This window comes from Tachypleus tridentatus, chromosome 8, assembly GCF_004210375.1.
Source record: "Tachypleus tridentatus isolate NWPU-2018 chromosome 8, ASM421037v1, whole genome shotgun sequence".
Taxonomy (NCBI): domain Eukaryota; kingdom Metazoa; phylum Arthropoda; class Merostomata; order Xiphosura; family Limulidae; genus Tachypleus; species Tachypleus tridentatus.
The window spans coordinates 102,979,893-102,996,443 of NC_134832.1; the positions used below are offsets into that span (position 1 = coordinate 102,979,893).

Consider the following 16,551-nt stretch of genomic DNA (forward strand, 5'->3'; position numbering starts at 1 on the left):
CGTTGATTATCTACTCCTCGTGGATTCTTTTGTTTTTCCCTTCCTCTTTTTGTGCTTTTGATATTGTCTCGCGTAATTCTATTTTGTTTGTCAGTTCACCAAACACGTAATTATCCCCTTTCTCTCGTTTTCTCTACTACTTCTTACCCTTCTATTTTTATATATTGTGTATGTTTACCATATACGCTGTCACCCAATTTCACTTACTTGGCTTTTTAACCTCTCTCTGTCGTAAGTTTTTTCTTTCGCGATCACCCGATTTCACTTATTTGGCTTTTTACCCTCTCTCTGTCGTAAGTTTTTTCTTCCGCGAGCTGTCATAAAAAAATATTAATTTCATGAATGGAATGTGAGACACGCCCTTAAGTACGTAAAAAATTCAGAATGAAGTTGGAACAACACCCTAATGATCCTGACAGCACAGTCGTCAATTGAACGAAATATAAATAGAGTGTCTTCTCTTATATATCTCTCCGTATTCATCGTGCTGTCATCTTCTCCCACAGGAAGCTCCTTCCCCTGTGGCGGTCACTTTCTCTTGTATCTTTCATATTTGCTACAGTCACAAGTTTTGACAAAGATACAAGAATTAAGATGCTAAATGAGAGAAACGTCCAGTCTGCTAGCTTCACACGATCTTCATAAATGTAAAACAATAGCGAAAGAATGGGTAGGAAGTCCAATAAAGATTCTCTACTCTTTATGACTAGTCCCCCGCTGGTACAGCGGTAAGTCTACCGATTTATTAAACTAAAATCAGGGGTTTGATTCCCCTCGGTGAACTCAGCAGATAGCCCGATGTGGCTTTGTTATAAGAAAACACACACACACCCTTGTGACTGATGAGAAAATTTGATGAGAATTTAAGAAGTTTTATCAAAACTCTCTACAAAATACATATTAAACGTTTGTAAATAACCCTTAGTAATTTCCCTTCATCACTTCTCTACATTATTTTTTTTATCACAGCCAAACGTAGCCCAGAAGGAGCTGTTATTACTCGAGAAAATAGTACCGGAAGTATGTGCGTCGGAGCTTCTAGCAATAGAAGTAACAGCGGAAGCTTAAACAGGGATGATAAGTCACGAAAGGTTTCTGCGGTAAGATATGTATTTATGTTGTTCCGCAGAACCGCATACAACTTGGAAAAAACTCAATCTTTGAAGGATTTAATTTATTATTTTCATAGTTTTCGGTGTATGATATGACTTTCGAAACAGAAGGGTTGGAAATTTTATTTATCTATTGATTACGTGGAAATTTTTGTTTTTATATTTCATAACTTGTAATACTCCAAGTATTTTTCGTTGTTAACAGAAAAAATACGCAATGGACTATATTAGTATAGAAATCTGATTACCATCATAAGCCCTCAAACTTTCTGCTGAATCACTTTTGAGGTTAGGGGTGGTAGGAGGTCATAGTAACCTAAGTAACACCAATAGAACTCTTTTTTTGTATTTTAATTGAATAGAATTATCCTAACTTCTGTCATTTTGTTCCACTTCCGATTTCAATTGCTTATGGCTTCTTAATATGCGCTTCTTGTGAAGCTTCAAATTATTTCCGAAATTCAAGCACTGAGAAATAAACAAAAAAATAAAACTCAACTCGCACACAAACACAGATGCGCAGAAATTCTAATATAAATATTGGCAAAATGATAGGAATTTGAATACAGACATAGAGGCAAGTTAATAGATAAATCAGATTATCTTGGCTTTGTAGAATCAATACGGAGGACGAAAGACTGGTCAGTTAGCATCTTCTGAGGACTTGAATGACCCCATTCTTCCTGGACCAACAGCATCTTTGGACAATACACTCAAGTCCTCCAGAGGTCGTTCTACCCTCAGCAAAAAACCTGGAATATTCTCCAATGTTTCAAAAACTGTAAGTACTTTTCGGGCTGTTCGAGTTAGTAAGAATTGAACCAAGTGATTCATTGTTATGATCATTATAAGTTGAGTAGAGAATATAATATATCTAGTTTTAAGTATACAGATTGCTAAAGAGAAATTGTATGATATCCTAAAGATTAAAAAAATTGATTTATGTTGCAAATCTTAAAACTTACAAGACTAAAAATGGAAAACACGTAGGCCTGTACGTTTGAGGATATACAAAATACCCATTTCAGAATTGTGGTAAATTAAAAATGCATATCTTTGTATTTGTGGCTACTTTCCATGTGTGAAAACCATAGCAATTCTGTCAATTTATTTATACTTAGACAATGAAACCGGTCTCTTTTCAATCTTAAAATTATAAAAACTCAACGTGTGAGTTTGTTCTTAAGGTATGTCAATAACAGCTTGCGTTAAAAATGATGTATCATATTGTTATAAAGGTACAAACAGTCAGAGCCACGTGTTTTTATATTAAAAAGATGAACTTCAGTGGATGTTTTACGTTTGATCAGATATGAATACAACCATACAATTTCTGTCAGGCTACGCGCGTCAATGGTAACTTTGATGTTTGAATAAAGACTTCAAAACTACAGCTTTCACTCCAAACAGGACTTGATCGAGAACCACGTGACTATATTCTGAGAAAAAAAAAAGTTACTCTGTCAAATTATGATTTATTAGCCTAAATTAATATAACTTGTATAAAACTAACGAGGTTAATTCTGCTTTTACGTTGAGTTTTACAATGTTAATAAAACTAGCACAATATGGTGTTTTTTTATATTAGTAAATTTTACAAATAGTGAGGAAAAGTATCAATTCACGTTGTTCCAGTACTCCGCTATAATAAGTCTCTTTATGTAATAAATTATACTGTTGTTTCACCGCGAGGTTTGTCCTTTCTCAGTCACGGGATTCAGAATAAAGATGCAGAGAATACTGCTTGTGAATAGAGCTTTTAATGACGCACTCTTAGATAATCACGTGCTGGTAACGATCACGTCATACAAAATGGTATAACGTAATAATACTCCCACATCTCGCGCAAAGCCAAGTATTGATTGACTCTCAAGGGGTAAGAACTCTGGAAAAGAATCTCGTTCAAGATTTTCCCTTCTATATGATTAGAATAAGTCAGCCATAAACAAAAAAAAAAAAAAATTAATTACATTTTAGACTTTTCAAAATGATTAATGTGCACTATTTTCTTTTTCTAAATTAGCATTAGAATACAAAAGAAACCTTTAATATTACGATTGCAACGAAAATTTTGGGCCATTTAAGAAACATTAATTTAAGTAATCAACGATAATATTTATAATTTAAACATTCGCCGTCCACTCTTAAATGTAAAGAAAGTACTATATTATTCACTAATGTGCATTTTTCCAATTTTTACATTTTGTTTTGTCTGAAATGTGCAGAAAATGCTAAATAGTAAGTACTATAGCTGTAAGAAATGTAGGAATATTAATTTCATGAACTTTCAGCCTAACTAAAAGTTTCTGTTTTAGACATACTGCTGATAGGAACAAAAGATAAAGCTCTGTCAACATTAACATTGTCTATTTTGTAAAGAATCAAATGAAATGTCACAGCATTAGCTTCAATAAGTTGCATTAACTATAGCTAGAAAAATATTGACAGGATGTGGAACATGTCTGTAATGATGTTGACAGTGTATACATAACAAAACACACCAAGAAAAGTGTGTAGGATCTGTCAGTAATGATATTCAGATGTTGAAAGTGTATAAGTAATAAAACATTCCAATAAATGTAGCTTGAATCTGTCATTAAGGAAACTCAGATATTGACACTGTAAAAATAACAAAACATATCACCGGATGAATATGAGACCCGTCAGTAATGAAACTAGGTTTAACAGTTCACAAATAATAAAACATACCAATAAATGAATGTAGGACCTGTCAGTAATAATACTTAGATATTGACAGTATAGTAACAAATACACCTAGTGTGCAAATCACAACTAATAAAGGTATGCAGTGCATGTTAATAATAAAAATAAGGTATGGTTTAACTTTCAATAATGATTAATCTCAAAAATGCCTTTTATATCATTAACACAATATAAAATTGTTGGAGTATTATAAATAATACAACTTTAGTATGTTAGAAAGAACGATTAAGCTGTAAGAAAAAAATTATGCAAGGTCTTGTAAATCAATATATCCAATGTGGAAATTACATACTTGTACTTGAATTACTCGTTGGTACGACATTTTGAAGCAGAAAAACTAACAACTTTTTTTGGTTATATCGTGTTATATCTTTAAATAAACATTTTTACTTTATTTTAATCTAAAAGTTAATTATTTTCCATCATGTTTTGGGACTGTTTATGATCAGCCATTAAAGTTAGAAGATGTGAAAGATAGGTGTAATAAACGTTATGCGGGATCGCGTTTTAGGAAAAGGAGAAAACAGAATTACTAATGGAACTGTTGAATAACTACACTGTGAACGGGATCCCACAACAACCAGGAGTGTCAACCTTTGAGCTTTCACAAGAGGACACATACAGACTCGAACCCAGCTGGAAAGATATCGTGGAAAACTGGGCGGTAAGTGAAATTATTGAAAATTTTAATAATTTTCTGTTGCGGTTCTTGTTACTTATTTAACTCTATTTCTTTTTATTTCCATCATGCACACGTGTATGAAATGGACTACACTATATAACCTCAGTTTTAGTCTTGTGATATTAAAATTTACCAGTTTCGAGTTTCTGATAAATAATGAAATATTAAAGCGTATTTCCTTACGTTGTTTTTTTTTATTATGTATTTATAAAAGAACCTGACTTTGGAAAAGTTGTTTATAGGTAAATATGGCAAAGTTCGAAAAATCCTTCTTTTTTACTTTATGCTTATACAGTCATCTCAGGTATTAAGGCCATTATTAAGATTTTCTAAAATACTAGCCATGGTTTCAACTGAAAAGGAAAAAAAAAATCCATATAGATCAAAGAATGAGTTCGTTAGTGAGTAATAAGATTACAGTCACATCAAAACATGTAGACTAATACAATACAAAAAGTTCTTTAATGCTATTACTTCCCACATTAGTGTAGCAAGGAAGTTCGACAACAAAGGTTTAAGAAAAAATAATTAGCTAGTAGACCACAGTTAGTGCCACTGTTAGAGAGCCGAAAGTAAGAAAAGTGCTATGCAGACCATTGTTTTCAAATTCAGTGTCAGAGCGAGTTCAGTTACCCAATTTAGCTATATTTATGTCAACCATTTTTTACGCGCACTTTATTTTTCAACGACGTCGACGTATAAATACTTACACTCGTTTTTTTAACTGTGTAACTGATGTTCTTTTAAGTATTTTATATCACGTATGACTAAAATTCTCTGTAATGACTTACGCAAGTTACGCGAAACTAGAGTTATACATAAATACGTTAATAAGTATTTTATATACACTGTTTTCTAGACTCTAAGCGAACGAATGAAAGCGCAACAGAACGCCATCTGGGAGCTTATTCAGACAGAAATATTTTTTATTAAAAGGCTGAAAGTCATTATTGAAGTAAGTTAACGGCTTTATTTTCATAAATGTTACATATATTTGAATAAAAATCATTTAAAATATATTAAAAGTCCTCAAGTGTTCTCCTAGAAAACAAGTATAAACAGTCGATAATCCTATTTGCACTCTTAGAATGTGAACCTCAAAGTAGTTATCAGTTGTTACATAGGTTTTAATTCCCTAAAAAAATAGTTTTTCTTCAAATAGTTTAATGTTGTTATTCGCTAAATAATTTCATACATATATATGGGAGAGTATAAAAGGAGAGAAAAAATTTTATATATATTTATGTAGATTGATACATATAAATTCTGAGGTCTGCAAATGCATTTTTCTTAATTGTATAATACTTATTTTCTATCAATTTTACTAAAATGTTCTCTTTAAATAATGTAAGGAAGAATATAATAAGTATGTATTAATTTGCTTCAGATTTGTAAATAATGTAAAACAGTCCAATTATTGTTCATTACAAGAATGCTACTTTTATTAAGATGTTTCCTTACTAACATAAATTTTTTGTTTTGTGTTTAATTTCACGCAAAGCTAATTTAGCAGCGTAAGACTAGAAGGAAGGCAGCTGGTCATCACCACCCACCGCCAACTTTTGGGCTACTCTTTTACCAACGAATAGTGGGATTGACCATCACACGTCCCCCGCTAGTAGAGCGGTATGTCTCCGGATTATAACGCTAAAATCAGGGGTTCGATTCCCCTCGGTGGACTGAGCAGATAGCCCGATGTGGCTTTGCTATAAGAAAAACACACACAGAGACCATCACATTATTACGCCCACACAGCTGAAAGGGCGAACATGTTTGGTGCGACAGGGGTTCGAACCCGCGACCCACAGATTGCGAGTCGAACGCCTTAACTCACGTGGCGAATGTTCGCTTATATACTTTTTTTAAAGCTAGTGTGTGTGTATATTGTAACCTTATAGCAAAGCCATTCATTTGAGTCTTGTTGTGCTCTTAAATCATAGAAATGTATCGACATAGAGAACCTTCGAACTATTGATCTTGAAACTAATTGGACTCTCTACAAGTTATCCTAAGACTCACGTCCAGCCTACTCTTAGGTAACTAAAGACAAATGTCAGCTAATGACAAAGTTAAAGCCAGCCAGAGCATGGACCATACGTGGAGTAGATATAAAAACTGTTTTAAGAGGTGCAGCAGTGGCACTCAAGTGGAGCCATGTCATTATATGTACCTTTCTTTTTTAAGATAATTTCGCCATTGATCCTAATAAGTGGCAACCTACTGTTTGATATCGGAATCTCTTTTTATTTGGCAGTAACGTTTAAACGTTAAATAAAAATTGATTATCTCTATCTCTGGACATACATTCTGCTTTATAGACTGAATATAGACCACCGAGCGTCAGGTAATAGTGCAAGCATTGGTTTCTTTACGATAGTAAGTTGGAAAACTACAGGGATAGCAGGTTTTTTCATGCTCATTACAGCACGATGAAATAAAATATATCTACAAGTAAATCTAGAGACATAGCAGTAAAGGTTTTAACCGAACAACTTTGAAAGACAACAGAAATGAAACTTTCAAAATTTCAGCTATGTTGTGTCAAACTTTGGTGATTATATAATAAAACATTTAACAATGGTCATCGTATATCAGCTATTTATTTTACTTCAAACTAATGTTTATTACATAATTTCAGTTTTCAAGTAATTGAGGGATTCATTTACTTGTTAAAACTGAAAATATAAATACATTACCTGTATAGCGTCTATAAGGAAGTTAATCAGTTTATAAGAAAGTTCCGTGCTGCTCGGATTCCTCCCTCACCAGTCGCCATCATTCTGATGGCCGCCATTACGTTCTTTTACTCAGTAGCATACTTTCCATTTTAACAGGATTAAGTGAAGAAAAGTAAGTTTAATCTATACCTCACATATTGACAAACTGTACGTGGTCGTCGGCTACCAAGATTATGTTTAAGCTGAAAAGCAAAGGCACAAACAATCCATAGAAGTTGCATCAGCGGGACATCACATGCATCTGGTCAATCAAAGTTGCTGCAGTTCCAGCATCTTTATTATCTCTTTCATGAAAATATTCGTTTAACTTCGATTGTATCTGAGAAATCGTGAACTTTTAGCTTGTGATATTTTCTATTGTTAAAAACCTTTCTTTAAATACTGGGAAATTATGCCCACCTTCATCACTATGATTTGTGATCCAGAATGTTCTCTTTTGTAACCGTAATATTTTCTTCAAATGATGGTGTTACACCACTTTATTTCGAATATGGTTTCAGAACTAACTGTTGCCTCAAATGCTCTGTCGTGCGAGCTATTTTGTTTCTATGGTAACAATAAAGTCTTCCTTCACAAATATTACTCCTATGTCATTTAATAGTCTCTCAGCATGAATATATTTATTCAAACAGACAATGTTTAGTAAGGACGCTATTGAAATGAATAAATAATTCAAGTATTTATTTTAATGATTACAACGTTTCAACTTTTATCTGATTGCACCGTTTCGACCAGGTGTCTGAGGACATCATCAGATCAAAGTCAAAACGTTGCAATCATAAAAGTCAGAGCTTGCCTATTCTGAAAGCTAGTTTTATATTTTTTATTAATTAGACTGTAACATAGTTGTGATACCCACTGTATTACCATATGTAAGTCGTTCATCTCTTTAGCAGCGTCGACTATCACAATTGCACGTTCTTTAGTTTTCTAAAACAAAATCCATAAACAACTCTGTCATGTTAGACTGAACAATGTGTAACATAATCGCCATCTATAAACTATTCTAGTAGTTTTTAATTTGAAAAATATACTGTTCAGGAGTTAATTGCTAAAAACAAACTTGAATTCTCCCATTCAGTACACAACAGAAAGTTCTTTAACAAAGTATGTACGGCATTTGTAGTTGTTATATTACAGGCACACAACTATTCATTATAGAAACTGTAGTTTTACTCATTTATTATCTCTGGATGGGCCCCCCGCTAGTACAGCGGTATGTCTCCGGATTTACAACGCTAAAATCATGGGTTCGATTTCCCTTGGTGGGCTGAGCAGATAGCCCGATGTGGCTTTGCTATAAGAAAAACACACACATCTCTGGAGGTTAAAAGGCTTAACTATTCGCATGGCTTCTACGTTAATGTCATCTGATGTGTAGCCGAAATAACCTCACATAACTGATTCATTACTTTATTGAGAGAATATGAAGTTGCTTTTAAGCTTCCAAGCTACGTATTATATGATTGTTAAGTGGCAGTAATAATAATTCACAAGTGTGTTTACCTGAAATGTATACAGCAGAAAATAATGTGATTTGACTATAATATTTAATTACTTTAGTAAATAATCAACAGAACGGATTTGAAATTACCATAACACATGTTATGACTCCAGTATACATTGTAATATTCTTTTTACTTGTTTCCTTAAATTTAACATCGTTCAAATTTTTATTTCATTGCCGTGCACGTTTGAGAACATTCAACACGTATATTAAAATTTGCGATTTTCTGTCCCAAAGAATTTAAGTAGGTAATAAAAATGTTAACTCTGTTTGAATTTTGCGAATAAAAAGAAAATAATCGGAAGCTATCTGCACCGTCCTTACTTTAGAAGTGACAAACTAGAAGAGAGACAGATAATTAACACCACTAGCTGCCAGCTCGTGAGATATTTTTAACCAACGAACAGCGGAACTGACCTTTGTTATTATAACTTTCCCAAAACTGAAAGAATGGACATCCTTAGCGACACGTTTCGATCCCGCAACGCATAGATTACAAGTTGAAACTCATTACCACTAAGTCATTAACTCTATAGAAATCGTTTTATGCATACATTAATATTTTTTTCTTAATTTATATGTATGCGTTTAATTTTCGTATAGTTTTGCTTTTATGTAATTATAAAATTTCCTCTTATATAATAATTATAAACATTTCTCCCTCTCAACAGTACTTTGTTACTTAACAATGCTATTATAACATGTTCATACAATACTGTTGTTGCCGCTAGTTCTAATAAATGTTTCAATCAGTTATATACGTTGTTTTATTTATAACGTCCAATAAACCATGAATTTGTTGTTGGATACTAAGACGATTTAACTAAGATGTAGACCCTAGGTGTAAGTGTTCGTTTCTATTTACGAGCTTTCTTATCATTGTATTCTAAGTTCTTTCCTCTAAAAGGAATACGGATTCACGGCTTTCCGAATTTTATATGCCGCCCAAAATCTTTTGCTGAAAAAAAAACACGCATAAATCCGTTGCGAGAATAGCCGGAAAAATAATTATTGCCTATGAGAAACAAACATTAGATCTCCACTATCAATGAGAAACAAACATTAGGTTTGAAGTCTGTAAAAGCTGAAAATGAACCAAAGAGAGTCTAAAGTTTAACGTAATTATTTTTCCACCTCGGTCCTCAGCCTTAGCATGATAAGTGTAAAAGGCCAAAACTATGTAAATCTGCCAAGGCCGAAGACCGAGGTGGAAAAATAATTAGTTAAACTTTAGACTCTTCTTGGTTCATTCTCGGCTTTTACAGGCATCAAATATAAATTAATGCGTCTAAAATCACAACAGAACCAAGAATAAGTTTACAAGCACATATTTAGTTTTTTTATAACTAGTACCACGGTGAATGGATCCTACTTAAGACGATACCTTATGAAAAAAGAAATCAAATATCTTATTTTCACTATTAGCTTGTAAGCTGGTTTTATTTTCTTGTGTCTGTGTTGCAGTTCAGTCTGTTTTCCATAACTTGTGGGTTTTTTTTAACCTGTTAATATATTAGAGTTTGTATTTCAATATTAGTGTACTGTTAAGAATATTGAGAGCTGATCTCCACTATCAATTTAATACCATAGACATGAAAAATATACAAAATTAAATGTTATAACATAGTTAGTTTCGAGTATACTTTAACAACTGATGTTTATTTAGCCAATAGCTACTAAACAAACGTTTCTTCTTCTTACAGCTGTACCTGTCTTGTCTGTACAGCTTACAAGCTGAAGGGATACTTAATGAAGTAAGTATGTTTTTTCGGTTCTATTTTTTAGGCTTAGCAAGACCTGCAGCAAGCGTAATGACCAAATTGAACTTGAAACTGTGAACACTCATTAGCATTTCCTAGTTAAATAACTAAGTTTCCGTTTTCAAACTCGACCACTGATCTCATTACCTGAAACAAGTAAAGGAGTGTTTGAATTTTTAGCCGAGCAAAGAATGTGGATGTCTTAACTAAACACGTAAACTTGTAATATTAAACACATTTACTTCGTGTTTGTTGGCGTTACCGATAGCTGTGTTTTCGAAATCTTGCTCACAAAATTAACTTTCTAATTATCACGTAAAGAGTCAATGGTACATTTTGCAAGTTACGGTCGAGAGATTCGTTTTCGGAAAAACAACAATTTTATAAAAAATATATATATATATGTCCAAACAACAACAACGTGTTCTTATGTTTTTAATAGGTCAACGTCAAAATAGGTAACAATTCTGTATTATTGCAGTGTAAAACAATTTTAGAAACTTCGTACTTCTTGAAATCACAAACAAAACGAAGATTTAATTTAGTGATAAGTGAGCTGTAGTGGTAAATAAATTATTTAAAAACAAAATTCACCAAACAAAACTTTTCTGAGGTAAGATAGCGTGTGGAAAACTGAAAGTCATCGTGTGATCTAGAAGAGACGTTAGGCCTAACTGTGAAAAATTATACTTTAGACGTTATTTGAGTTTTACGAGGAAATAATTAATTTAGTTTATACCTCTTAATATACAACGTAAAACTTTAAAAGATGTGTTTAACGTAAGTTTTTCAAGGTTATTAGAAAAAATCTTTAAGCTTTATCATTAATCTAATCTGTTCTAAGAAAGTAATAGTATATTGTGCTTAAGTTTATCCGGGAAATACTTTATCTCTGTTTTCCTTTTCTAGATCGACTCTGATAAGCTTTTTAGTAACATTCGAGAAGTTTACGTGTCTAATCATCAGTTCTGGGTTAAACACCTCCTTCCAATGTTGATCGTTAGCAGAACTACCAAACAGAAACTAAACCCGGTTCTCATGAAAGATGGATTTCTGCAGGTATTGATCCGCAATCACTCTAACTTTAAAACAAAAAATTAAAATCTAGATATTCTATTGGTTGATTTTTATGCAAAAAAGTAAAATCTTTCAAGGAAAAATAACTGATAAACACTTTACTAAAATAGGAGATGAGTTAGCATGTTTTTAATAACATTTGTAAACAAAGGTCCAACATCGAAAGAAAATGATAAATTGAAATCTTCAAGTCCGTCGAGCAGCAGTTGCCACGTTAAGATAATAAAGCTTCAGAGGCGATTATCACTTAGCCAGCATCTTATTATTTTTATTGAACTTTCTATAAACTTATTGTGTTTCATTTTACGAAAGGTTTAACGTTATTTATTATTTCATACACGTAGTTAACTTTATATGTCAGTTAAAGTAAAAGCGATAGTGTTGAACACCACACGTAGTATTCTAACATATCGTTCTTTGTACCACATTTGACATTGTTATGTTTTATGTTCGATTTAAATAGTATTTTATTTTATTATGATTGTGTACCTTCTTAAATATTAGTTTGTGGTTGTATTATAAAAAAATAAATATGGTGTTTAACTCGACACAGTTTACTTGTGCAGTGGCGTAGCTGGGGGGGGGGGCAAGGGGATACATCTGTCCCCGGGCGCAGCATCGGGTGTTGGGGGCGCCAAATTGATGCTACGTAATTAGGAATTATGGTTTACATTTTGTCATGAGGGTTCGCGAAAACTGACTTTATCCCCGGGCGCTGAAAACCCTAGCTACGCCTCTGTACTTGTGTTGTTATACATTTGTCAAAAGTGTCACTCACTCTCTTCTAATATTAGATTGTAGGAGAAGCTTAATGAGTTTTCACTGAATTGGAGTAAAATTCACGACAATATTTCAAACCAAAAGCTAGTGTTTTGGTATTTCCTAAGTATATCGTATTATCTATTTGTTATTTTCGTCAACAGTATTGGTTATAGTGATATAACGAAATTCATTATTTTAATTTCATTTTCATTGCTATGCTTTTATTATAGAGATTGTTCACTTTTAACTTAATATATTTATGAATGAATGACTTAAATCTCTTAAGCTGGACGAACCTCGCTAGATAATATTGGGATTACGGCCGAAAATATCGTTAATAACAAGGTTTATTGTTAATTTCTGTTGAAGTGCATAGGTTGCTCTGATTAAAAGTTAATATTAATCTTATGAAAATAGTTTGTCCTGTGTTATATCTGGTAGTTTGTAAAACTTAAGCATACCATAAATCAGCTACTTTTTAATTTTAGTCATGACAGTCCGAACGTCATTTGTCGTCCTCTATGTACAAAAAGGTTGCGCGTAGTAATTCGGTCACTTGACTTTTTTGTGTAGTGTGTCCAGCTGTTCCGGCCCTACATCAAGTACTGTACTGAACACAACCATTGTGTCGAATATGTGAAGCAAAAAAACAAAGAGAATGAGCTATTTAAGACTTATGTCACTGTGAGTTTTGTACAATATTTGGATATAACGAAGTGTTCTTCAGAAATAACTTAATAGTTTTATCGCTTACAATCTGCTTATTTGTGAAATATTTTAAATATATTACCTTTGTTTGTATGTTTGTTTCTTTGTTTTTGCGCAATGCCACGCAAAATTTTATCTGCATTGTAAGTTTGTACACTTATCACTAACTCACTAGGTTCATATATGTTGCATTTTACTCATTGAAAATCAAAGATAACTTACTATTAAAACAAATCGTAGACTATTCCTTCTAAAATTTGTTAATAAAGGTGATTAAAAATAAGGAGTTACAGTAATTGTACATGATGTAATTAACATGCGCGTGCATTCCTTCTGTACTCCAATTAAAACAAGCAATTTTTATTGCTTAGCCTAAAGCTAAGCAATAAGGTTGATTTATATATATATATATATATATGTATACTGAGAAATGTTGAAAATGGTGTTATTAACATAAGCGTCCATTCCTCCTGTACTCCAGCAATTAATACAAGCATTCACATTGCTTAGCTTTAAAATCATATGTATACTAGAACATACTTAAAATGATTTAATGCTTTTTTACAGAAGGCTTAAAACAAAGGGATCATTTGTATCTCAGAACGACTGGTATGGGTATTAACACTTTTATTGATAAGGAGAAAACAGCGTTTCGACCTTCCTAGGTCATCTTCAGATTAAGAAAGAGATTGTTTGAAAGTGATCTTTGCCGGCCACATGTCACTTGTCAACGGTCACTTTCAAAATCTCTCTTTCTTAATCTGAAGATGACCTAGGAAGGTCGAAACGTTGTTCTCTGCTTATCAATAAAAGTGTTAATACCCATACCAGCCGTTCTGAGATACATTTTTATTTCAAGTGGGTGTCTCGTCATCAAGAAACTGTTTATTTATGAACTTTGGTTTTCACAGCCTTACAGATTAAGAAGTTTTAACTTTAAAGTAATATTATCTATTACACTTTAATTGCTCATTTTAATTCATCGAAAAATTTAGATACTAGTAACTAATGTTTTATGTTTTATTTTCGGCACTAGTATTATTATTAGAATTGTTTACAGATAGCAGCACCTGCGAGTGAAAACATACTAAGCGATATAAGTCGCGACAAATGAGTATTTGTGAGAGTAGACTGCATAAAATATATATATATATAAATCATTGTTTCCATACAGAATGATTTATATATAAATATACTGAGTGAAAATTTATATTTGACTACTTAGTGGTGTGAGAGCTGGAAAGAATGTGATCGGCTACAGTTGGCTGACCTTCTTGTTAAACCTATGCAACGTCTAACCAAATATACTCTCCTCCTCAAAGCCATCCTGAAAAAAACAGACGACGAAGAACAAGTTTGTCCCTTGATTGAAATGGTAAGTTGTTGAATGCGACTATAGTGCCATCTTTGAAAGATTATTGTTATAATTTGAGATATCATACGTAATAATATAATGAAATCATAATTTTCAAAACAGAGTTTTCTTAATATTTATGTGCCTATTTTCATTCAAAATGATCATCATATTATATAAATATCATATCAAACAAATAATATGGGTTTCTAATTACACATATCAACAATCGATTTAGGAATGACAGTGTTCCAGTTTAGATTTAACTGAATTAATAAACTTATAGGTTATCAATAGCTCCTGACGAAGCTGTAATAACAGCATACTGAGCTTATAAAGTTATATTCTGGATTTTATTTACAATTATAGATATGTCTCATAATAAAAACGTTAGTTTGCGTTAAGCAAATTTAAGAATAATATATCTTGAGCAATCTTTACTTTCTGTTAATTGATCTGAAAACAGTTATCTTATGTCTAGGAAAGAAGATTGAACACTTGTTACGTGACAAGATGAGTCGTCAGTAAAGGTTTTGATTTTTTAATGCGAAATTGACACGTAGAAAACAACCCTGTGACTGTTGCTCTAGTACAGTTTCACTTAAACTTAATATCAAACAAAACTATTTATACACAAAACAAATGTACAATGAAAAATATATTAAACAGCTGGAGTACTACTCCACCACAGAATATTGCTGAAGTCACCACCGGTTTCACGTAAAGTTTGGTTTCTGAATTTCGTGCACAGCCACACGAAGGATATCTGTGCTATCCGTCCCTAGTATAACAGTGAAGGCAACTCGTCACCCACCGACAACTCTTGAGCTTCTCTTTTACCAACGAATAGTAGGATTTGTCGTCATTTTATAATGCCCTCACGGCTGAAAGGGCGAACGTGTTTGCTGGGATGGGAATTCGAACTTGCCTCCCTTAGATTTCGAACCAAACGCCCTAACCACCCGACTACCCCGAGTCGAAAGCAATAATGATCTTGACATCGATGTACAGGTTTGATTGGTTAACGTGTTAAGACCTGTCAAATAAATGCTAATATAAATATTCCATCAACAAATTTGTTTGTAAACCGGTGTAACGAACGAATTTAAGTGTTGTTATTTATAAGTTCATCTGTCGTCTAGGGAGAGACTTTACGATATTTACTCAGTTAATCTATTACACTGTGTAACACAAATTTTGTTCCTGGATAGTATGTGTTATTTCTTAATTGCTTATGTTGTAAAAGTACAGAAAATGGCTATCATTTCCTTCAAACTTTTCTGTTCTGACCTGGATAATGAAGTTTAGAAATTAACCTATTTTCTATGTAAAAATGGCTAAAAATGCGCACATTTTCGTTTACATAAGGTCTGAATAAAACAACACAGGAATCAAGATTTACATGTATTTACACTAAAGTAATACAAAAATGAACAAAAAATATTAGAAGTGAGTAGTTTTTCGAGATTTGCAACTGTAATGTAAATCACTTTCACGTATCAGCCCCCAAATATAGTCTCCCATCATGTTTTTGTTATACGCTCCTTGGTAGCGGCGTTCAAAGTCCACTATATCTTGGTGGAAGCGCTCGCCTTGCACTTCTAAGTATGCTCCCATGTTCTCCTTGAATTCATCAAGACGAGCTTCTAGGATTTGGACTTTCAGGGACATCCTGTAGCCCATTTTGCCGTAGTTCTTCACCAGAGCCTCAAACAGTTCCACATAACTTTCGGCCTCTTCATTGCCTAAGAAGCCCCGAAACACTGCGACAAAGCTGCCCCAAGCTTTTTTCTCTTCTTACTGAGCTACTTAGGGAATTCTGTGCATTCCAGGATCTTATTTATTTATGGTTCAACAAAGACACCAGCTTTGACCTTTGCCTCAGACAGCTTAGGGAGGAAGTCTCGAAGGTGCTTGTAGGTTGAAGACTCCTTATCAAAAGCTGTGACAAATTGTTTCATAAGATCCACTTTTATGTGCAATTGTGGGAACAACGCCTTCTGGAGGTCCACTAGTGGATCACACTTGACATTGTGCCTCCCCACAGAGATCTCGGTCACTTTTGGCCAGTGCTTCCTGTTGTAGTGCGCTGCGGTGTCCCTGCTGTCCCAAAGGCAAAGATACAGG

The 16,551-nt window shown here is 33.2% G+C and overlaps 1 protein-coding gene across 1 annotated transcript in view; it reads left to right on the forward strand.

Moving 5' to 3' along the window:
• Positions 1-16,551, forward strand: part of LOC143223974 (pleckstrin homology domain-containing family G member 5-like) — a 111,137-nt gene that overhangs the window by 75,816 nt on the left and 18,770 nt on the right. The window contains exons 8-15 of the mRNA XM_076452442.1: positions 970-1,100; positions 1,729-1,893; positions 4,348-4,500; positions 5,378-5,473; positions 10,467-10,517; positions 11,433-11,582; positions 12,936-13,046; positions 14,296-14,445. Coding sequence (XP_076308557.1) covers positions 970-1,100; positions 1,729-1,893; positions 4,348-4,500; positions 5,378-5,473; positions 10,467-10,517; positions 11,433-11,582; positions 12,936-13,046; positions 14,296-14,445 — 1,007 coding nt within the window. The remainder of the gene's footprint in view (positions 1-969; positions 1,101-1,728; positions 1,894-4,347; positions 4,501-5,377; positions 5,474-10,466; positions 10,518-11,432; positions 11,583-12,935; positions 13,047-14,295; positions 14,446-16,551) is intronic.